At 33.8% G+C, this 24,328-nt stretch overlaps 1 protein-coding gene across 1 annotated transcript in view; it reads left to right on the top strand.

The window, feature by feature from the left end:
- Positions 1 to 1,848: 1,848 nt before the first annotated feature.
- LOC134238833 (protein piccolo-like) overlaps positions 1,849 to 24,328 on the top strand; it is a 35,067-nt gene continuing 12,587 nt past the window's right edge. The window contains exons 1-5 of the mRNA XM_062720976.1: positions 1,849 to 2,165; positions 7,839 to 8,051; positions 8,367 to 8,473; positions 22,117 to 23,139; positions 23,478 to 24,199. Coding sequence (XP_062576960.1) covers positions 2,056 to 2,165; positions 7,839 to 8,051; positions 8,367 to 8,473; positions 22,117 to 23,139; positions 23,478 to 24,199 — 2,175 coding nt within the window. The 5' untranslated portion in view covers positions 1,849 to 2,055. The remainder of the gene's footprint in view (positions 2,166 to 7,838; positions 8,052 to 8,366; positions 8,474 to 22,116; positions 23,140 to 23,477; positions 24,200 to 24,328) is intronic.

Genomic DNA, 24,328 nt, shown 5'->3' with positions numbered 1-24,328 from the left:
GTGTGTCAAACTGCTTGCGTGGCCTAATTGGTTTAAATTTTTCTGTGGTGGGAGAAAGTTTGGACTGGTGAATTCTGTTTGCTTTTTGAGGTAAGAACATACATTTTGAGTTTATAAAATGATTTGTTTATGCTAGTTTTATTGATAGGAATTTGTATGCCATTTCCTTTACATCTTTATGTTTGTTTTTATCTGTATTCATCTCTACAGTTTTGTGCTTATGTGGTTTTGTTCAGATTGCGCAACTCTGCTGTATTATAAAATTTATCATTGTGTTGATTGTTGACTCATGTTTTTAATGCAAATTGTTAGGGCATTGTTTTCTTATGGAATTTTCTATGAAATTTTTTCCCCCGCCACAGCATGACAAGGAGCATATGGTGGGTGTGACTGGTGGACAGGGGATGCTTACTCCTCCATGGCACCTGATCTCTTGTGATGTTTTTAGAGGCTCTGTTTTCACTTCGTGCTGTTCATGGACCAATGGATTTTTTAGCTTCAATACTGACAGTAGCTTCAACTTGTAAAAATAGATCATGCAGTTTTCAGAGTTCTTTGACTAATTAAAAAAATTGTATGATGTTGCTAGTACATAGCTCAGTATCATGCAGTGTTGTCACTAATTTTCAGCGTAATCTTGTTAATCTTTAGGTTACTGGGACACAAGTTAATTAAATAAGTCATTGACACATCAGAGGTGATTATAATTCAGGTCCCCCACATCTAGATACATTTTTTGTACCACAGCCCATCCGATACTTAAGTTCATCTGTTACAGTAGTGGAAAATGTGTATCGATACACAGTGACCCACAGGCGATATACACAACAGGTGGTGACACATTGTAGAATGCGATAACATCTGAAAAAGTCTGACTTCAGATCTACAGGACAGAAAATGTATTGATCTGTGTATAATTCTGTCCCAAGACATGAGGTGAAAAAACTTTTCAACCTGTAAAACAAAATTACCTTGGCTTAAGTGGTGTAACATGTGTAAAGTGCAGTTTGATGCACAGTTTTTGAGGGTGGTGCAGTGCTTTAGAGGTATGTGTTTACGTTTGTATACTAGATCACCTGTTCACCTGTAGATAAGGTAATATGAGGATTTTCTAGTGTATATATGCATTCACTTACTCTGGTGGTATGACTCCAAATGACATTATACATGTAATATGTGCAGAACGTATTTTTGAATTTATTTGAATTTAAAGCATTGTTATCTTATGGAAATTGAGGTGAAATTCCAATCAAATGTCATTTAAAATGTCAGTGCCCTTTTTTGAATTGCACAATAAGCATGATAAGTGCCAAGTAAACTGAAAGGGTGGAATTTAAAAGCACATCACAACAGGATGGGTGGAATTGAATTCCTTGAAGGTAGAGAAATTTGGATTAAATGCTTCAGTCTTTAAAACAGAATAACTCGCAGGATTATAAGTGATTTGTGATTGTATTATTATACAATAGTTATTGGATTATGCATAACCTTTAATTGTTCATGTTAATATAAATCAGATAATGAATTTAGTAAATGTACTTAATATCATTATTATGTAATTCACAAGGCGTACATGTACCCACACCTTATTAAACGAGGCTTGTTTTATTTGATCAGTTAATTAAAGTGATGTGTGTTGTTGTGAATAACAGAGAGCATGTAAATTCAAGTGGAAAGTTCTAAACTTAATTTACATGACACTTGATCCCAAATCTCTGATTTTGGTCTGTTTACAAAGGTACATGTATTACATGCTTTTATCAATTATGGACAGAGGTTATTCATGTTTATGAAATGTGTAAACTCTGGAGAAAGTAAAAGTATAATATTTATTTTTGTTTTATATTTTTCAGGAACACTGTCCAATGTCACTTGGTGACCAAACCCTAGCTTCTGATTTCGACTTGAGAAACTTGTGGTCCCTGTGTTAACCCTTTCCCTACAAGAACAACTTGACTTTTCGTCTCACTGGATAGTTATAAACTTTTCAAAGGATGTAGTAACACAGATTCTGATTGGCTGGAATCCCTGAAGGGGGTTGATTTTCCTCCAATCATGGAGGAGCTACTAAATTTGGACAATCTGTCCCAGGAGGAGAAGGACACGATCCTCGGAGTCCTCCAGAAGGACGAGATGGTCCGCAAAACCGAGGACAAAAAAATCTGGTGCGTATCTCTAGAGCTTACTGTTTGTATGTATTCCAATCTAATCAAAATTAGATGTTACAGTTAGATCCGTCACATACTCGCTACACTAACATCTAACAACATCCCATAGAGGGTCATGTCAGAGATCAAATTTGGAACACCTCTAGACTTATTCGCTTCAATAAAATTACATTAGATGTTAGTGTAGCGAGTATTCGAGCGGATCTAATATCTAATTTTAATTAGATTGCATGTATTCATGAAACAGATTTTTGCGTGGATGTGCACTGTAAAATATATCTGGTCAGTGGATGAATTTCTGTGGAGATTGAAACCATATATGTTTAAACAGAGTTCTCACCCATGCATACCTTCAGAAAAGTTAACAATGTTGTTTTTCGATTATACTTTTACAGATTCTATGAAATTAATACTGACATTGAGAAGAATTTCAGCAGTTTCTATCTCAAACATGTATGTAAATCATAAAAACTTGGTGTGTTAATGAAATGTTGCCAGTATTAGAAAAGGGGGAGGGGGGGTTTCCAAATGGAGGGAGGAGGAGCTTTGCAAAAAGTAGTCCATCAGTTGTATACATGTGACAATGATCTGTTTAATTTTATATGGTTGTTTAGAGCTGTTTAAACAATACTGTTGAATGTAGTATTGTATTCAAATCAACTGTATTCATCAAATGTGCATCCGTTGTGGAGAGGGCTTATATAGGCTATGCCTGCTGCCGAATCCGTTTATGTAATTCTTACGAAATGAAATATGTTCAAATGATCAAATCAAATGTGCATAAAATGATGTTCATATACACTCTCAGAATCAACATCATGAATTTGGTGGTGAGAAAAAACGGGGGTGGTGGGTGGGAGTTACAATGATCAATTAAAAATGCAGCATTAAGGCCATAATAAAAATATTCCTAGATGTTCCCCCGCCTCGATTTTTTTTATTTCTGTTTTTCTTCGTCTTATCTGTCAGAATCTTCATTCTACTTTCGAATTGATGTTGACAACTGAAAAGATGGTAATTGCTGTAATGCATGCGTATATATTTTAAACAAGGGTCATTGGTTGAAAAAGATTGGTGATAATGTGAAGTAAGAGATATTGAACCTTTACTATGACTTTTAATTGTAATAAAATTAAATTGACCAGGTCAATAAAAAATCAAAATTGAAAAAAATAAAAAATGTAAAATAAAAGCCGCATCTTTTTAAAAAAATTTAAAAGTTTATTTATTATGGCCTTTTTTTTTTTCAAAAAGTTGTTTGTCTTAAAAATCGAAGCTCATTTTTTGGTTATTAACCAATAGGATATTAGTAGGTGACTTTATAGTGTAGGTAGAAACATCTGTGTCGTAATGGATGTCACAGCCGATACACATACAAGTGTTTGTGTTAATGGATTCAGTGATGGGTTAAAATGCCTCAAATCTTGTATAATTTCTGTGATGAGGAATTGCAACATTAAATGTTGTGTTTGAATGTGGAAATGGGATGGATGTGGGGGTGGGAGGGGATGCAACTTTATCAGCTAGATAATTAATATACATATTAAGTCTTAGATTTAATCATTAAATGATTAAAAAATCAATGTTTTAATCAATTAAGAGATTTGAATTAAATAAGCAATATTATAAGTTACATTCCTGGAAATTTAAGTCAATATATAAATATGATTTGGACACCAGGGTTTCTTTGCCATCTAAATTTACTTAGATTAATCATATTAAATATTGTATACTGGAGTACAGACTTTAATTGAAATAATTTCAAATCAAAAACCATGAAAACAGAAGAAAAAAAATATGAAAATACTTGACAGACTATATATCAACCAAAAAATATTTCACAGTGTATAATGGTAAACAGTTTGTCCTTAGGCTTTCTAGGGTTTGAAAACAAATTTGTTATCATTGCCTGTAGAAAAATTCTTGTGTGGCAATTTTAGGATTAAATATGCACTTTTCACCCATTTTTCAAACAGGTAGATTTAAGCTTTAAGTTTTTAAACATTATACACACTGATACATGCTGTGTCCTTCACACCTTAAGGACTTTTACATGCACTCGCTTGAAAGCACTGTCACAAACCTTGAACTTTTTTACTAGGGGTACGACGTGGCACATAATGCATCCATCCGAATCTGATTCATTTTAAACACCAAACTTTAAGTTGTTGAAATATTTACTCGTGATACCAAAATTTTAGAATTTCTCGAGGTAAAGATGAAAGACAATGAAAGTTGTTGCAGCTCAGAAAATAAAATTTAAAGTACGGAATTAATATACTTATAATGTAGTAAATTTTAATATACATATTGTTTTTATATGCTTAACTCGTTAACTGTCCTGTGCATGCATAATTTCTTTTATGATCATTGATGGATCATGACTGTTATTTCACAGGTTATTGACTAAATATGAGAAAATATGCCCAACTAATCAAGGTCTTTGCTAGGTAAAACAAACTAAAGTTTCAAGGTTATAAAACCATTGGCATGCAGGCATATTATTTCCAGGGTCCATGGCTGTAAATCATGATCTCACTTTTGATCTCAGTCTTACTGTTACTTTTCCACCATGTCCACTATATATTTCTTTAATTTGTAAAAATGAGCTCATCAGAGTTTTATGCATCTTTTCATTTCACTTTTTAATGCTAATACATTTTTATCCCATTTGAATAATATGCAAATGTTGGTGATTTTCTTTGTATTTCTGGTCATAAACATGTGCATGTAAGGCCATGCAAAGTTAATTACTTGGTTCTCAGGCCTTTTTTCAAGAAATATGATGAGGGAGGGAGGCATTTTTTTTTCTCTCCCCCAAAACATGATAAGGCAGCTTTTTACATTGTACAAAACCTCAAAAAATGAAAGGTCATTTGTTGTTTTTAGCTCACCTGAGCCGAAGGCTCAAGAAATTCTTTGTTTTTCACATATATCAAGCAACTTTCATCCTTCTTGTAAAAATTTTCGAAAAGAAACTGGCCCAATTTTGACCAAACTTGGTACAAAGCATCCTTGGCTAAAGGGGAATTTAAATTGTTAAAATGGGGACATATCCCCTCGTCAAAAAACAAAAATTTGGGGTCATTAAAAAATCTTCTTCTCAAGAACCACTGGGCCAGTAAAGCTGAAACTTATGTGGAAGCATCCTGGGGTAGTGTAGATTCTAAATTGTTCAAATCATGACCCCCGGGGGAAGGGCGGGGCCACAATGGGGAATCAAAGTTTTATATAGAAATATATAGGAAAAATCTTTGAAAATCTTCTTCTCAAGAACCACTGGGCCAGAAAAGCTGAAACTTATATGGAAGCATTATATAAGATTCTAAATTGTTCAAATCATGACCCCCGGGGGAAGGGCGGGGCCACAATGGGGAATGCAAAGTTTTATATAGAAATATATAGGAAAAATCTTTGAAAATCTTCTTCTCAAGAACCACTGGGCCAGAAAAGCTGAAACTTATGTGGAAGCATCCTGGTATAGTGTAGATTCTAAATTGTTCAAATCATGACCCCCGGGGGAAGGGCGGGGCCACAATGGGGAATGAAAGTTTTATATAGAAATATATAGGAAAAATCTTTGAAAATCTTCTTCTCACCACTGGGCCAGAAAAGCTCTTATGTAATATATAGTGTAAAAATTGTTCAAATATATCCCCAGGGGAAGGGCGGGGCCACAATGGGGAATCAAAGTTTTACATAGAAATATATAGGAAAAATCTTTGAAAATCTTTTTAAAACCACTGGGCCAGAAAAGCTGAAACTTATGTGGAAGCATCCTGGTATAATGTAGATTCTAAATTGTTCAAATAATACAAACAGAGTGTGTATATAAAAAATCTTTGAAAATTTTCTTCTCAAGAACCACTGGGCCAGAAAAAGTGAAGCTTATGTGGAAGCATTCTTTTGGGTAGTGTAAATTTTTGTTAAATTCACCCCCGGGGGAAGGGCGGGGCCATTATAGAAATCAAAGTTTTACATAGAAATATATAAAAAATCTTTGAAAATCTTCTTCTCAGGAACCACTGGGCCAAAAAAGCTGAAACATATGTGCCCATGGAAGGATCATGGGGTAGTGTAGATTTCAAAATGTCTAAATTATGATCAGTGGGGTAGGGTGGGGATGCATTATGTATAACAAGGGTGAAATCTGGTAAAGAACAGAATGGTCAAAGCTTCTCAGGTGAGCGATGTGGCCCATGGGCCTCTTGTTATTTTATTGATTTAGCAATAAAAAGGGTCAATGAGGCACCCTTGGAAGAGACGAGGGAGGACCTGAGAACCAAGAAATTAATTTTTTTTTGCCTAAACATGCTTGCAATATCATTTACTGCCAGTTAGATGGAATATATAGGATCTTCAATATTAATGTATATGAAGAATTGGAGAAACATATACAGGTAAACTTCGTTATCTCGACATCAACGGGACAGTCGGAAAATGTCGAGATATCCGAGGTGTCGAGATATCAGAGTTGAGATTTGATGTCCTTTATTTTACTTCAAAGTAAAACCATAGACATGAACAGACGTACCTACAGGTACCTACATGTCTACATTTAGACTTTAGCTCGTTTGTTTCAGCTATCCCTCTATATTTATTAAAAAATCTAAAAATTTATTCACAAAATTATTTATGAAGTGCTTTCTTTTTTACCGAAATCTTCTCATTTTACTAAAAACCGTTTTCCATCCAGCATTCGAGGTCTGTCAGAACAGGATACGAAATGCACTCTATAAATTCCAAACCGGAACGATAGAAAGTCGACTTCCGAGAAACAGAAAAAATAATGCGTATATTTTTTAAATCATTTCATTTCACTTCTTTTTTTATTTCATTATCATTCATCATTAATTTTTCATTTTATTTTCATACCAAAGTTTCATTGGAATTGTGCATTTAACAAACTCAACGATGTTAAATATGCATCCATATTACGACGGATGCATGTCGTAGATTTGAAATCTGTTGAATGCATTTTTACCACAATTTTTAAATTAGATTGAATTCAATGTGTATATTGTTCATTGTTATTCAGTTACTTTTTTTTTAATAAAATGTTTTAGGTTTTGTTGTATTTCGACATAAATAAACGTGCATTTACGCAGAATCGAGAAGATTTATCAATGATATTACCCAAGCTGAAAATTAAACAATTAACGTATTAGAGACGCCGAGGGGGCTTGGGATTCCTCTACAAACACATTTCTACAGAGCAGTATGTAGTCAAAACATGGGTGTGAAAGGTGTGAATACCTTTTGATACAGTAATTTTATGACAAACAATTAGGTTAATGGAAATGTCACATATACCAGGTAAATTTTGCTCTTGGGACTGTGAATATACGTCGAGATAAGTGAAGTAGTCGACATTACCGAGGTCGACATATCAGAGTTTTTGCAAATCATTTATATAGTAAAAAATGCTTGGACCATAGACGTATGCCAACATATCCCAGGTTGTCGACATATCCGATGTCGAGATACCGAAGTTTACCTGTATTTCTGACATTGCTAATCCACATGTGTACAACAGTGCATGTGCAGGCTGATACTGCTTAGTTAAAATGCAGGGTTGTCTCTGTTAAAATTTATTGAGAAATAAATTATCAAGTAATCAGATCAACCTATCGTTTCAGAATATTAATAGTTTTGTGTGTACTTTTACAGTCAGCTGAAGGCAGAGATCCAGGCTATCCGTATGAAGAGCGTGTTACGAGCGGGTGACGATCTCTCCAAGATGTGCGCGCGATGTCATGCGGAGCTCGGCAGGTTCTTCAATCGCGGAGATCTGTGTCCCAAGTGTCGCTTCCGAGTGTGCAATATGTGTAAGGAGAATCTCTTCAGGGGGCAGTGGCTCTGTGTACTATGTTATAAACAAAGGTTTGTCTGCTGTAAAGGGTGACTTCAGAAACTGAAATATTCTGGATAATTTTTAAGATATTTTATATATAAACAACATGCTTATGTATAGGTTGAGCAATCAATGGGCAATATTAAATACATCACAAGGAACAATAAATCACATTGTAACTTAATATATAATATGGAGTTTTATTTCTAAATGAATAGAAAGCTCTGAAGCCCAGTTTTTTACATGTAACATATACTGCAGATATTATATAAATATCTGTAATAACTTTGAAATTACATATTCCCAATAAACATGAAAAATAAAATTCCAAGATCCATTTGTAGGCAGCTGAAATTTTTTACGGGGGACCTGAGTTCTGGTCAGCTTTCACGATGGCCCTCAGGGGCAGACCTGGTCAAAGCCTCCATCCATAAAATGTCCGTGTTCAAAGGTAAGGCTGTTCACTACTAACAGTGATGTAGACCAACTTAACAGTGATATGAAACAGCAGACAGGGATGTTAACAGATATAAACACAAACTGAAGGTGAAGTGAAACAGCTGGTAAAGTAGAGGGATAGGAAGAGTTATCCCTCTTAGATTGGAGTTTACAGTTTTAAGAAAATTTATAAAATAGTTTAAATGATTAAATATTTGCTATATTTGGTTGTCATTTAAGCAGCATGTCACTTTTAAAATTCTAAATGAAAGTATCCAGTGCACTTGCTGGCAGCAGGCTTCGATCATATTGTTACAAATTAAATGTTGACTATCACATCACAGCTATACACCCTCTAATACTTATCCAGGTGATAATTATTTAAAGGGTCCTTGAGACTGTTGCATTTGCCATTTTGTTTACAATTTTTAAAATTTCTATTTTAAAATTTTTCAAAAAACAATTTCAGTTTGAATGAATTGAACTTGTATTAAACTTCTTTTACATTCAACAACAATGGCCAATCGTTCTTCATTAAAAAATGTAACATGTCACGTCAAACTTCTGTGTTTGATAATTGAAACATGCTAAATAAATTTGTCTTTAGAACTGTTAAGTGAATATGCTTGTCAATGCTTGAAAAAGCCATTATTAATTTTAATGTGGAACGTGGAACAAGTCATAATGAATTTGTAACATAAGGCTGATCTTATGATTTCATTTACTCTGAATCCAGACACAATTGATTTTCAATTACGGAATTGGTCTGCAGGAGGATTAATGTCATCTTTTTGTGTGTGAAGATTTTATTAGCTGCTTGTAGATATGGGCAATAAAAATTCCTCTTGTCTGGAATAGATTATTTATATGCTGTTTCTTTAACATGGAAATTTTATCTGATAAGCTAAATTTCAAGTCTGAAGTCCATAAGAGTTCAAAAAAAGATAATGGATGGAGGGGGGAGGGGGCTTAATAAATAGTTTGGATGGGAAATACAAAGTGCTTATAATCCTTAGGGATTTGTTTTGTTTGTTTTTTTAATAGATTAATTGGCAGATTTCTGTTATAATTTGTATACATGAGCTCGTGCAAATCTGCAAAATTTAAATTTTTAGTTGTTAATTTTTTTTAGCTGCTAATAATGAAATATTTCCTTTTGCCTTTTGGGTTAGGAGTTGGAGGAAGGAGTGATATTGAACTTGGGGGAAAATCCTCTCTGTATGAATAATGCAGAAAAGCTTCTAAAAAATATAAAATATTTAGATAAATAATCCATCAGTATGGGATATTTAGTGTCAACAATTCATCATTATCATTGATTTCTTTCTCCCAAGATAAATGTTGATGAATTTCGATTTTAACAAATATTTACTATGAGAATTGTCACAATAGTAAGGGATACACAGTACTCTAATTTATTGGAACAAGTTCAATATTTATATTAGATTTATACCTTGTTTCTGTATTGTTCAAATGATCTGTGAGTTAGCTATGAATATTTCATAATCTTGCCAGGTAAAGGGAAACTGGAAAAGTCTATAACGACAAAATTTAACAAAATATATCGTTATATACAGCTATTTGATGGGATGTTGAGACATGTAGATTGGTATTTACAAACAACTTTTGCTATAATTGGCCCAAAAGGGTGCTTTAAACGTCAAGTGCAGGCATATGGAAGCTCAGCCTAATTTGATGGAACAGTTATGGAGAAAGACAAAGATCTAATTGATTTTACTGGGTCTTCTTGCTCTGAGAGCCTCAGAAATTCTGTGTACCAGTTATCATAACCTGAGCCAGTCTGTGCTTCAATGAGTTCTCAGCATGGGAATTAACTAGGTCTTAATGTCTATCACTGTACTGTAGCAGATAGGTGCTTAATTAAGAATTTATTGGTGAGGAAAGACTGTTAGATAAGGGTGCATATTTTCAGTAGTCTATGTGGAGCAGTTAAAATGGACCATGTCTGTCGGGGCCTTGGATGGGTGTTATGTGTATATTGATTTGTGTAATATGTTTCACATTCTAGGCTCAATATGGATTTTGATCTCCGAGTCTTTTGTTTTTAGGGAAAAACCACATTACATTAAAGGTCTACAGTATAGAGTTTTGTTGTTTTCAAGTTTGAGTTGAAAAGATTTTCTCTTTGTTGTTTGTGGTTAGCACTACTTGTGAATGAGTGAAAAGTTCTCACAAGGCCCTAGGGACAGGAATATACACATTTGAAGCAACAATGATGTAAAGAGTATAGATTTTTATCAATGCCTGATGTTTCTTCTGAAGAATTTGTTAGAGGATGAAATTGTGTCTAGCTGTAAGCTCTGGAAAGCAGAAAATATAAGTGGATAGCAAGGGTCTTGAATACGTTTTATGGAATGGATATAGAAATAAAATTCTTATGCCTATCTGCCTTGTGAAAAGCTATAGCTTTGGTGTCAGAAGAAATCCCAGCTCGATATTCTTGTCAAAGAATATAAAACTGATTGGTGAACATACTAGAATGTACTAGATTGTCTGCTTTTATGTGCATAATAGGGGGGACTTAAATTACCTGTTCCATATAGTCCATTCCTCCAGGGTAAAGTTTATCGGTGATCATATTGGAATTTCTCGTAATTAGGCACTGTGACCATGGGTAAATGGCCGGAATAAGCATTGGACATTTGATATTATTCAGACGATCAAGGACTCCCATATAATATATTGGACTCAAGGATGTATTTCCAGATCTAGAGGAGTGTTAAGTGAATTAATCCTGTACCCAGGTTTGTGGTTGTTTTCACATTGAATGGATGTGAATTCTGTGAATTTCTGTGGTGATTTGGTAGACGAAAAAGTGAATTGTTTATTTGAAAAAATACAATGTGTTACTGAATGCCGAGTTTGATTTTTTGTTGTACTGAATTTAACAGTAGTTCTGTGAAGTGGACTGTTTGTGAAATTTTCTGGTAAGTTTGTGTATTAATGGTGATCTAATCATACAAATACAAATATGGACTCTGTTTGCAAACATTTTATCATGATTCTGTAGAATACCAATAATAAACAGAATTCTAGCTTGAAGTTTGGTCCTGCTTAAGAATGTCCATTGGCAAATAGCTGTCTGGCAAAAGTAATTAAGCCAGTTTTTATGAAAATTGGATGATATTACAATTGACAATTAAATAATGAATTATTTATCATTTCTTACATGTAAAACCAAACCACAAAACACCTGTTCGATCTTTAAGACCGGTTCTTAATTAACATTCCACCACACACATTAACTGAGAGAGAGTCCTGAAGCAATTAGCTAATTGACTGGCCATATCAGGTAGCAATTCTTGAGTTGCATGTCATCAACAGATAGCATGTACATGCTACCAACTCCTTACTTTTGTCACAATTAAATCAATTTTGTAGGAAAACCTTAGCCTGAATATTGTAAGATACTCATGAGGACAAGTTTATGGTCATAATGACATAAAAGAAAAATTATTTACGATTAAATGATTTTGTACTTTTTTTAGAAGAAAATTTAGAAGCTTGTTCTCTAGCAAAGGTCATCTAATAACCTTACTATATGTGATATGAACTGGATTCAAAGTTAGTTACCATTACAAGTTCAAGGTCACTGTCCAAAAAAAGTATACAATATATACATATCCTGTACTTGCAGTTATCTTGTACTCCTGATATATAGAGTACCATTGAAAGTCAATCATAGACTTTGGAGATTACCTATAACATAAACATGAGCTGTGACCTTGACTCAAGGTCATTTGAGTAGGTCAAAGGTCAACATTGTGCTACAAAAATGTATTCAAGTTCTGTCTGGTCCAGAAATGTAAAAAATGATTCTGTAAAATCAGTGTTTATCTTTTATATTCCTTATACTTTGAAAGTATGTCAGGATTATATAGGTCAGTTGAGGGTCATTGTTAGATATTCTTTGCTTTACAGTGGCTGCTACGTTATTGTTGACAACTTACATGAACGATCACGTTACACGAACGATTCCGCACGATTAAACCTGTTACACAAACGATCCTTCACACACACGATTCCACACGTTACACGATCTTACACGATTGCAAACGCACAATTCTTCTCTCAAAATAGTTCAAAATATTTAGGAATCAATATTTTCAAAGCGAAATACGGCTCAATACTAATTTAAGATTTCAAAGAATTATCAATATTATTTCGTAGACTTTGAAAAATGAAAACAAAGCAAAAATGGTTATTTCAGTCTGTAACTAAAGACATGTAAGACTTATTCATTATTTTAGATTATAAATAATTATTTACTAGGTAATTCTCCGACCTAAGAAAACAGTTTTTTTTTTTCATTCTATCAGAAGATGCACATGTAGGTGGACCGTAAAAATTGATTGAATTAGATTTCATTCTATGCAGAAAGGGGGATACGATTAAAAAAAAAAATGGCAGCATAAAATGACTTAAATCACAAGTTATACCCATATGTTTCCATTGATTCAATTTTTGTGAATCTCTAAAAATGAACTTGGTTATTATTTATCTTTTTTTAAAGTCAATTAAAAGTAAGCTCCAGCGATAAACACTCAGAAAAAACCCCGAAAATTGTGTCGTGTACATGTACGTTCGCTGACTAAATATTTATGTAAGGATCGAAAAATGTTTAATTAATTGTAAAAATATTTATTTTTGATGTATTGATTTTTAAAATATCTTGACCACAATTACATGTAGTTGTAAACAAGAATGAAAATCAGAGGAATAAAACCGTTAAACATCTAAGTGCGGTTTATCACAATATAGGTCACGCTACTTAATATGACGAAACATAATATTGTACGACTTACTATATTGCTTGTTAATGAGTGATAATTAGTTCGTTCTGTATTCAGTTATGCAAATTGTGCTTCATACATTTTATTTCGATGTAAATAAATTTAAAAAAACAAGCAAACCTCTTGTTTAATAAATAACATTCCGATAAAATCTAAGAAAACGAAATTTACACGATCGCGCACAATTAAAACCGCAAACAATTGAGTCTGATACACGCACAATCTCGCATGTTACACGAACGATCACGCACGATACACTAACGACTCTACACAATTGGTTTGTAAACAATAACGTTGCAGCCACTGTACATCATAACTGTTGTAGTGAGATATAGATAAACATGATCAGTAATATTAATGAAATAATGAATCAATAAAGCAAACACAAAGTTTGCTTTTGACCTGGGGGTAGTACCATTGTTTTGATCCAAGGTCATTCGTCAAGAAGAGTTAAATGCAGGGTTGTCCCAAAGATTGGGAGGGGGGCTGGGGAATTTCCCCACTTATAATGTCATGTAATCCCCCAGTTCTTGTGGTATTCCCTCCAAACTCCCAGTTAGGAGAGGGACCCCAAGTCTCCTACTTTCCAAATGTCCCCATCTACTTCAATTCTTAGGGACAAATCTGAAATGCAGAGCAATATATCTGTCTTTTATTTCATTCAAAAAGATAATCATACCAAGATTAATTTTAAAAAAATCATTGCACCTGAGGTTACAATTTTGCTTTAGCCCACTAGCATCATTTTTTGGTGGAGAAAAATGTGACCTAATTTGTCTTTAGCTTACTAGAAAGATGATCACTCAACTTTCCATGAACCACCAGAGTAAATCATACTCCAGCGAGACTGCAAGCATTGTACTTCATGAATTATATCCTTTACAGCAAGTATTTATTAGCTGATGGGTTATGTCAGTTTTCCAATACATTTGTTTGAATGTGAGGGTTTATTATTATTTGTATTAAGCAGAGATCGTTTATCAATATGTCGGATTATGTCAGTCGGGAGGATTCTGTTCACTTTTGTGTCAATATTGATTTTTAAATAACTTTCAATTAAGAAGTTTTAAAAAAAAATAATAATTGTTTGCTTGGGTATGCTTTACATATGTGGAAAAAGCGTATTGGATATTACCATGTGATTACAATTTGAGGAAATCCATTGTATACAAAGATGTGGATGTCAATATTACTTTTTTTTGTCTATAAATATCTACTCAATACTGACATTTTACTATAATGATCCTAAAATTTGCCATTTGTTTTTGACAGTCCTAGCAGCAACTGTAATGTGTTGCTGACAGGGATAATGCTGGAGAGGTTCCGAATGCTCATTTTAGAGGCTTCATCAGCCTCCACCCAAGGTACATGAATGTTGTCATGTGATAAGTGTTGTGGATTTCATTTGACCCGGTTATCTATTTTTATCATTTTTTTTTAAATTTCTGTATAGTTCATCAACCAATTTGCATGTAATATTAGGATCTTTAGTTGAAGTTAAAGATATTTATTTGATGTAGTTGGAACCCTGTGGTGTATGTAGTTTGATCTTTGGCCTCAGATTTGGAATATGTAGCCTTTTCATTCATACAGTGATTTCTTGGATGGCTGTAGACTTACACAATTCATTGATGAGCTATTTCTTTTAATTTCGACAATCTTTTTTATGTATAGCATCAAGTCACTTGACCCACACTATATATTCATTAAGATAGGAAATGAAATTGATGGTAAATTGTAGGATAGTTAGAGATTCGAGGAGTAGATAACAAAAAGGTGTTATCTCAGAGGAGTCTTTAAGTTTGCAGATCTATCTAAGAATTTGAGTTACTGACTGTTGATCAATCTATTTATGCAATGGCATCTTCTCTACTTTTTTTAACATTGTCATTAAATGAAATTAATTTTACAGACAATTATTTCTAGTTCATCATGTTCATCTTTTGGCTGTTTATGTATAAATTGCTTTAACTAGTTTCATACAGGAATATAGGTAATATACACTTTATATACTTGGCTTTAAGACAAGATGTATAATATTTAGATCAATGAGATTAAAGTATACTGAGTTTTGGATCAAGATAGTTGTAGGTCAGGTCTAATGGACATTGATCTGAACCAATTAAAGTGATGCCAGCAAACACCATAAAGAGAAGGATCCACTTCCAAATGGTATTAGTAGGGTATTAGAATTAGGAGCTGAGGAAGATTTGTTTGTATAAGGGAACAGCTCCAAGTCTGGGCTGAAGAGTCAAGATAATGGTTCGTCTCAAAAGACGAAAATCGATACAAAATTGCACAATTATAACACATTACATTATTATTTTTTTAGCCACCAGATGAGATTTCTGGATAGGGTTAGAAATTACCACCTTTCAACATGAAATGGTGCTCTCTGATGTCTTTCTGTTTACTTATTAAGTTTGGTTGCCATGGGAACAGACATGTTTGTCAACATTTCCAAACCTCGGCATTTTTGTGTCACTGTGAATGTATACAGATAAGAGACAGGATTTTTGATCCTCATTTCAAGATTAAAAAAATATCCATTAGCAATTTCCATGCATTTAGTGTAGGTTTAGTTTTAGGTACCAACAATGTTTACCTTTTGACCTTATTTGGAATGGAGTTTGACCTATTTTTCAAATTTTTATGTAACTGTTATCTCTTGGTTGTTGACGTCTTGACCTTTATTGGCTTTGGAGTTTAACCCACATTTGCAAATTTTAATCAACTGGAACCTTTCTCACCGGGTATATCCCAACATACGGGGTGTATACTATGTTGTGCGCGGGGTGTATGCTTCCGAAGCGAGAGAAAGGGGGTCAATGTAGGTTCTTTGTCCATTTTCTCAACTTACAGATATTTTTCGCCAGAAAGCATATGCCTACGGAAGAAAGCATTATCTAAGGAGTATATGGATACCTATGAATCCACTGGAAACCTTCTAGTTTTATCAAACACCTCAACACAATTCCGAGGATCGGAACAAGATTGACTCTACACTGTGTTTATGATCAAATATTAGAAGAGAGCTTTGCTTTATCATCACTTTTATATTATTATTAAATGCATGTTTACTACATAAACGTTTGTACAAATTGTCTGTAAATAAAACAGTTCGTATATAAAGATATTGACGAAAAATCAATGTTGTGTCCGGGGTGTATACAACATGTTGTACGTGGGGTGTATACCCCTTTTTTTACTCTATAGTATCATTGTCTGAAATATCATTTAAAAATTCTTAACAATTGACTTTTGTGAAAGTTGTATTTATTTTTAATTCACAATGCAGTTTTGTAATAGCACAACTTCAGGTTCATGAATTCGATTTACTGGAAAAAAAATTGATACATGTTCATCGCACTTTTGGCGTAGCATGGACATGGAAGTAAATGTACAGGGTGCTTTGTTTAACTGTATTCCTTAATAAATGCTTCACTCATGCATCATTTTGAACATTTAACATTTTCTCATAATTTCTGTTTAACCTTTTTCAACATTTATTACATGATACTGCATAAGGAGTGTATATATCTCAGTTGATTCGATACGCAAGAGAATGCTCTACGTATGAACAATTTCTAAAACGAGGTAAATTATTGACAAGCAAGTTGATGAAACAAGAATATCAGCAGTCTCGTTTAAAATCATCATTTCGTAAGTTCTATGGTCGATCCAATAACCTTGTCAGCAAATACAATTTATCATTGAGTCAAATGCTGACTGACGTTTTTCTTACTAATTGTTAGTCCATTATTTATACATGGAATTGACGACGGATTTTTCCGTTATTTCCCGATCATGACGGGGGCACATGGCGGGTGTCACCGGTCAGCAGGGGATGCTCACTCCTCCATGGCACCTAATCCCACCTCTGATGTTTCGTAGGACCGTGTTTGCTCTGCTCTTGTTTTGTATTATTTTATGGACTTTGAGATTAAATATTGTTCGTTATCTCCACACCCCTTTTATTGAAAATATTTAGCTTTTTGTACATAATGTCATAAATACCGCAATTTTTTTTTCCTTCATGTAGTATTTATATGCTGTGTACTTTGCTCCCAGGAGCTCATATTTGGCAGTAAACTATTTGTTTTAAATTGAGGCATTGTATTTTACTGAGTACATATTTTTTAGGAATGGGCCCAGAAAGGGGGGGGGGGGGGCTTAGGTCATTTTTATTGGAGGGGGGATAACTTTCGATAATAAATTAGAAGAGGGGTGAACATTAATTGGTATTCATTACACGTCAACGTAAAATTGTAATTAATTGTACCCAAAACAGTTTTTTTTTCAATGGTGCATGCCCTCAGAAAATTGTCGTTCCTTATTACAAATGTGCATTTTTATAGCTGGCTTTACATGTTTATTGTGATTTGTGAAATATATATTCTTTTCAGATAAGGAAAATTGAGTCCACATATTGCAAAAATTGAAAGAAAAATTGATGTTGTATATCATACTAACACGTAATATCCCCCCTTTTGTTCTAAACACAACTTTTCACTACAGAAAATGTTCATCGAAAGTCAAATAGCCCCCCCCCCCCCTTTTTTTTTGTTAATTGCAGCATTGTTGAAGAATGATTATGTTATATGTTTAAGCAAAAAAAAAAAAGGAGAATTGTTAATGAAAAAAGATGCGACCTTTAACCCACTCTGAAATAGGAGTTTTGAGTTTCGATACCCCCCCCCCCTTTTTTTTTAGCTAGTGAACTTATGTCAAGGTTTTTTTTCAGGTATCCCCCCTACAAAAAAGATTCTACATCACTGTCATAAATGCTTAAGAATACATGTATTGATGAAATAAAATTTGCAGAAACAAAAAAGAGATTTATGCATAATACACCATTCATGTAGTGTTTCTATTATATTTAACAGGCGAAATATTTATATTAAAATAATCCAAAGAAAGGACAAAGTGTCCTCAATGCAGGGAGGGGGGGGGGGGGGCTTTGGAGAGATTAGATATTTTATGATTATGTAGATTTAGACCATTGCACCATCTACACTGTAGCATGAAATCAGATAACAATCGCTTCTTGCACATTAAGCGCCTTTTATGTTTGAATATGATAGTTTATCTTTATTTTTTTTTTATTCTTTTGATTTTTAAAATTTTTTAAATTAGTTAATTTGTTTCATACTTCAGTATGTTTATGGACTTTACCTTTTCGTTTGGCATTACTATTAAGGTCTTTTATCAACACTACCTGTCGCTTACAAACCTGTGTAAATAATATTTCCATAGATACCTCGCACTAACAATTTTAAGAAAAATATGGGGTATACACCCCGCGTACAACATGTTGCATACACCCCGGACACAACATTGATTTTTCGTCAATATCTTTATATACGAACTGTTTTATTTACAGACAATTTGTACAAACGTTTATGTAGTAAACATGCATTTAATAATAATATAAAAGTGATGATAAAGCAAAGCTTTCTTCTGATATTTGATCATAAACACAGTGTAGAGTCAATCTTGTTCCGATCCTCGGAATTGTGTTGAGGTGTTTGATAAAACTAGAAGGTTTCCAGTGGATTCATAGGTATCCATATACTCCTTAGATAATGCTTTCTTCCGTAGGCATATGCTTTCTGGCGAAAAATATCTGTAAGTTGAGAAAATGGACAAAGAACCTACATTGACCCCCTTTCTCTCGCTTCGGAAGCATACACCCCGCGCACAACATAGTATACATCCCGTATGTTGGGATATACACGGTGTTTCTGCCGTAATTTTGAACAGCTATTGCTAAATCTTTCATATTTCATTTGTGCATTCCTTATGACATGACCTTTCCTTGAGTACCTACATTTTGATCTCTTGACACATTGTTTACATTGCATTTTAGAAATTTGAACCTTGGTGATCTGAAGACCTTTCATTTATTATGTGTGTGTAAGGAGGGGGGAAGGGGGGGTGCCAATGTCTAACAAATATCCTTTGCTTTAAAATGATATTTTCATGAGAGTAAAAAAATAATTTATGTAGTTATAGATTGAAGTACCTTTATTGTACAATCCTCACCTGATTTTAGCTGTTGACCTAAGTATAACCAGAGGATTTCATTTGACATGTCTCATCTTTCTTAAAGGTAGTGTTTTGAGCTTGATTAAGTTTTTAAAGAAAATCAAAATAGATTGCAAATAATAAATAAATAAATAAGTGAATAAAAAATGGATGAATCATTCAGTCAATTGGTCTTTGCATGTATATAATAAACTCACATCAATTCTATTTTATATTTGTATCAAATCAAGAAGCTGCTGTTGGAAAACACTATCAAAGACCCTATATGAATTTAAACAATGGATAGATGTTGTTATTTTAAAAATGATAAAAATGGTATGTCACACTCTTAGTTAAAGGACAAAGAGAACACATGCATTGTTCAAAATTAATTCTTTCAACTTAAATCTAAAAGGTTAATTGCCACTATTAAAAGCAAAATTCTGTTCTTGGAAGTGTTCAGTCATCTTGTGATTTGAAATGTGGTAGAAATAGATAATAAATGAATAGAGCTTTATATGGTTTGAGATAATAGAAAAAAAAAGTTGATTGTTCATTAAGTATTCAGTTGTTCATCCATGATGAAAATAGAGTCTTTGAATTTGCTGTTGACAATATTGGATCTGTTTTTCTCTCTTTATATATATAACCAGAAGGCCAATGCCTTTGTATATACTTACATAATATAAATGTGCAGTTTGTTTCTTGGAGAGTCAAATATATATAAATTTGTTTCAGTCCTATTAGTATATAGTTTTACGGTCGCTTCATGCATATGGCCCTGCAATGCTCTAAGAATTGAATGGCTCTCTTTCCATTTGAGGACGTCAATATGCAGCTTTGTGTTCTTGATATGGAAAGCAGTTGATCCTTGACTCGCCTGTAATAATAAGTTCTGTATGAAGTATTACAGATGGGAATTATATAGTCTAATGAAGAGGAACAAAAAATTGATATCCAAGTGATGGATAATTTATCACCCTAAAACATGGAATCTATAGCTGTCTCCTACATTATGGAATTGTTTTTTTTTTTTTTTTTAAATTAATCTTAGTTGGATTCAAGGGAAAGTTTTGAATTGAATTTCTGTGCAATAATTTGTCGTGTGTGAAATTATTGATATGAAGAAAGCATGTTAAAAACTGAAAACTTTTTCTTACAAAGATTCCTGTGTTGTTTTTGACAATTTGGTCATTCGCATGCCTCCAAAACAGAGGAGGCACAAGGTAAATTAATTTAGTTAATTAATTGCCAGAGCTCATCAATAATCTGATAAAAGGTTCAACCTGGACTCGATTCAATTTGCATGTTTAATCAGGTGTGCATCCAATATTGATGGTGATGTTAGTGTGACAGTACAAATTTGTTTGTTCTTAATTCTTCATGAAGTCTCTCTATTTTCATGATTGTAAGTCTGTTTGCAACATGGAAAATTGACCATTAATTTTCATCACATATATATATTTTGATTGATTAAAATGATAAAGAGGAAAATATGTTGAATTGGTAATATTATATACTTCAATTTTAGATACACCTTGTGTAGATGCATCAAAAGCAAGACATCAATAAATATTTGATGCAACTTACTTTGAAAAATTCATTCATTTTGGTTTTAATAATATCTGAAAAAATCAACACCCAACACCCCCCCCCCAAAAAAAAAGGAGGGGGGGGGGGGGTAGATATTCATTGATGGAAAGTGATGAATAATTCATTTATATGTTTGATTTGATCAATTGAAATAATCCAGAGAGTCATTGAGGAGTAGAAGTTTTTAGTCTCCAGATTGTGGAATCAAGCCATGGCATATATATATATACACTTTTGATTTGTTTTCTCTCTGTATTTCCCAGCTGAGTCTGTGGTTTGTTATATAAAGTTTTGCTAGACAAAATTTCATCAATAAAGGAATCCCTATTTCGGAAAAAGATATATAAGATGTAAAGAAAAAAAAATGCATTAAGACACTGAATAACAAAGGACTACTTTTTTAATACTCACCAAGAGAGATTGGCATTACAATAAAATATTGCTTATATACTACTAATGATTTCTGCCAATATAGTGATGAATGCATTGTATGTTTACCAGACAGCTGCCCAAGCAATGCTTATATTTTACTGTCATTGAGGACATCCAGAGCATATAATGGAGAACCCTGGAGTCTGCAGTCCTGATATTGATCACCAGGGGCCTCACTTCCCCCTCTGGCCTATGGTGATCACTTTGTAACAAACATTCTTTTTGGCACCAGTATCGTTATTTTCTTGACAGGTGTCATTTGCATTCTTCCTGTATTATTGTGTATATTTCTTGGGCTGGAAATATGTCTGCTTTATGTCTGCTTGCTGCAGAGGCAGAATATTGGATCATTTGGACTGTTGGGGAAAATCATTTTAATGATAATAGAATCACAAAATGTAGTTTTAAATTAGATATTATTAATTAAATTGATACAATATGTTGTTTTATTGGATCATTTGGAGTAATGCCAAAAAAAGAGCCAGTTTTAATTATATTGGAATCACAATAAAAATAGTTGAAAAAATAGTTATTTTATTATATTGATATTTTATATGTATTGTGTTTTTTAGTGTGTTTTGTTTTCCAGATCTTTTGAACTGTTGAATATCATTTTGAGATTAATCTTGACATATCTATACTATTAAACATTATATATGCAATCACTGATAAAGAGGTTGTGAGGGTTTACTATAGTATCAACTTTATTCTAACCACAGAGATGTAAATTAAAAAGAAAGTGTAGTAATGAGTTTAGATTATTGTTAACAATGTTCTATTCATATTTCAGGAGCAAGTAGTGACAGTGAAATATTGGACTCCAGTGGAACAAAGGACGAAATCAGGAATGGAAAACCTTTATCCAACGGAAGTGTGCAATCAGAGGGAAAAGACAAGAAACATGAGAAAGACAGGGTTGAATTCCCACAAGAATCGGATCAAAGGAAACTTAACCAATTATTTGATGCCTTTAGAGTGCCCAAAACCAAAGAGCTTTCAAGTAAATCTCACTCAACAGTGAGAAAAGTGACATCTAAAAAATATGAGGAATCTGATTCCGATTCAGACTCTTCAGTGTCAACAGACACAGAGAAAAATCAAGAGGAAGTCCGAAAGTCTTTGCCCAGTGGGAAAGGGGATAGTGTCGATAGTGCCAGTAAAAATATCTCAGCCTCAAGCTCTGGGACAGATATTAACAAAAGTAATGTTTCAAAGGATAAAAACTTACAGAGGAACTTTTCTGATGATTCGGTTCAAACACTTGTGTCCGACGAGGTTCCATTTTCGAAAAGCAGCACAGAGACGCAGATTAAAGTAGATGTACATTCTGATGAATCAAACTCACCACCACCGTCAGTAAGTAAACCAAGTGTGAAATCAAAAGTTGTTGAGGATATTGTGAAAAACAAGTCACCCAAAGGTAATCAGAAACAGACTGCTACAGAAATGATAATGGCCATGAAAAGTACAAGTCCTTCATTAACTCCCAATCAAAACCACCAAAGTAATTCTCACCACGTAGATCCCCGAAGGTATGAGCCAGGGAGATCCCCTTCCCCCTACTCTTTTGACAGTATTCCTTCATCTCATGCAAATTCACCTTTACCTGTTAAAAAGAGGGACAATCATGTTAGTAGAGAATCATCTGACACAGATTCTACGTCTCGGATGAGTACTGCGGATTACAGTGGTACAGAATCCTCTCATGTTCGGGAGAGCAGTAGTGGTGCTGAAGATTATGTGGTAGAAGAACTATCCAAAGTTCGATTTCGACGGATGTCCAAAAATTATGTGGAGAAAAGAAAGACGAAAAGTAAGTCATTTTAGTTTTAAACTGGTGTTGTATTCACTATTGTACTTCTTCACTGTTCATGCTGTTTGGTTAATAAGTGTTTGCTTTTTCAATTTTGATTTTCTACATGTGATGTGATTTAAACAGTAAGCTGATGCATATATAACTATTAATTTCCCTGATGTAGTCTGCAACACAGAAAAAATTATATAATCTAAAATTTAGAAGTTAACTTTTAGCCTAAAGTGCATGTAATGATAATATTTCCTTACAACATTTTGATTTATTATTCATTAGCTTCCTTGGGTTTAAATTTTCTCAATATTATGTGTGAATGTGTGCATGTTTTCATTTCATAGGTCCACCTCCTGGGTGTGATCCCTCTGTTGTAGGTGTGGTGAGAGAGGGGCAGTTGGGCAACTCTCCTTTAGACATATCTAAAAATATTTCCCCTTCTAAGTCCCCCCAAGTATCTCCTCAAAATGTCTCCCAAAAGGTCCCAGATCACCATCAATTTGTGAGAATATTGGACACATCTGATTGTGAAGTTCCTTCCAATGTGTCTTCAGATTTATCATTGTTTGACATTGAGAGAGACTGTCACTTGGATCCTGAAGTGTATGATATCAGTGATTTAGCGAAAGTCTCCAGATCCATTCTGACACAGCCGCAGTCAGACTTAGGTCCTCTAAGGAGAAAGAAATCTCCCAGACCACAGAAAAAGGAGAGACAAAAGAGTGCAAGTGTTCAGGAACAGTCTGTGAGTGGAGGTGAAGGAAAATGTGTTAAATTAAAACAAGAACATGTTCACCATATACAAAACACAAATATTAGTTCAAAACAAGAAAAAAATACTAAGAATTCAAAGTCTAGTAAAGTGAAACCGAAAGAAGATGCGACTGAATCTGGGGTGTCAAAGAAGCTAATCATGTTCAACCCAGATGACTTGGAGTCTGACTCAACTGACTCCAACCAAGAAATGGATCTAAAAACAAATCTAAAAACAAATCTTGCAACCAATCAAAATATGGATCTCGTTACCAGTCAGAAAACAGCTCACACAACCAATCAGGAGACAGGTGTGACCAGTCAGAAAACAGCTCACACAACCAGTCAAGAGACAGATCTACCAACCAATCAGAAATTAGATATTTCAACAGAGAGAAATAAGAATTCTGTTACACAGAAACAGGGTCTTCAAAAGGGCAGT

The sequence above is a fragment of the Saccostrea cucullata genome, unplaced genomic scaffold (genome assembly GCF_032062105.1).
Source record: "Saccostrea cucullata isolate Sc308-1 unplaced genomic scaffold, CSIRO_AGI_Scuc_v1 ctg2898, whole genome shotgun sequence".
Lineage (NCBI taxonomy): Eukaryota > Metazoa > Mollusca > Bivalvia > Ostreida > Ostreidae > Saccostrea > Saccostrea cuccullata.
Note: the sequence above shows the minus strand (reverse complement) of the source record. Positions and strands in the feature narration are given on the sequence as shown.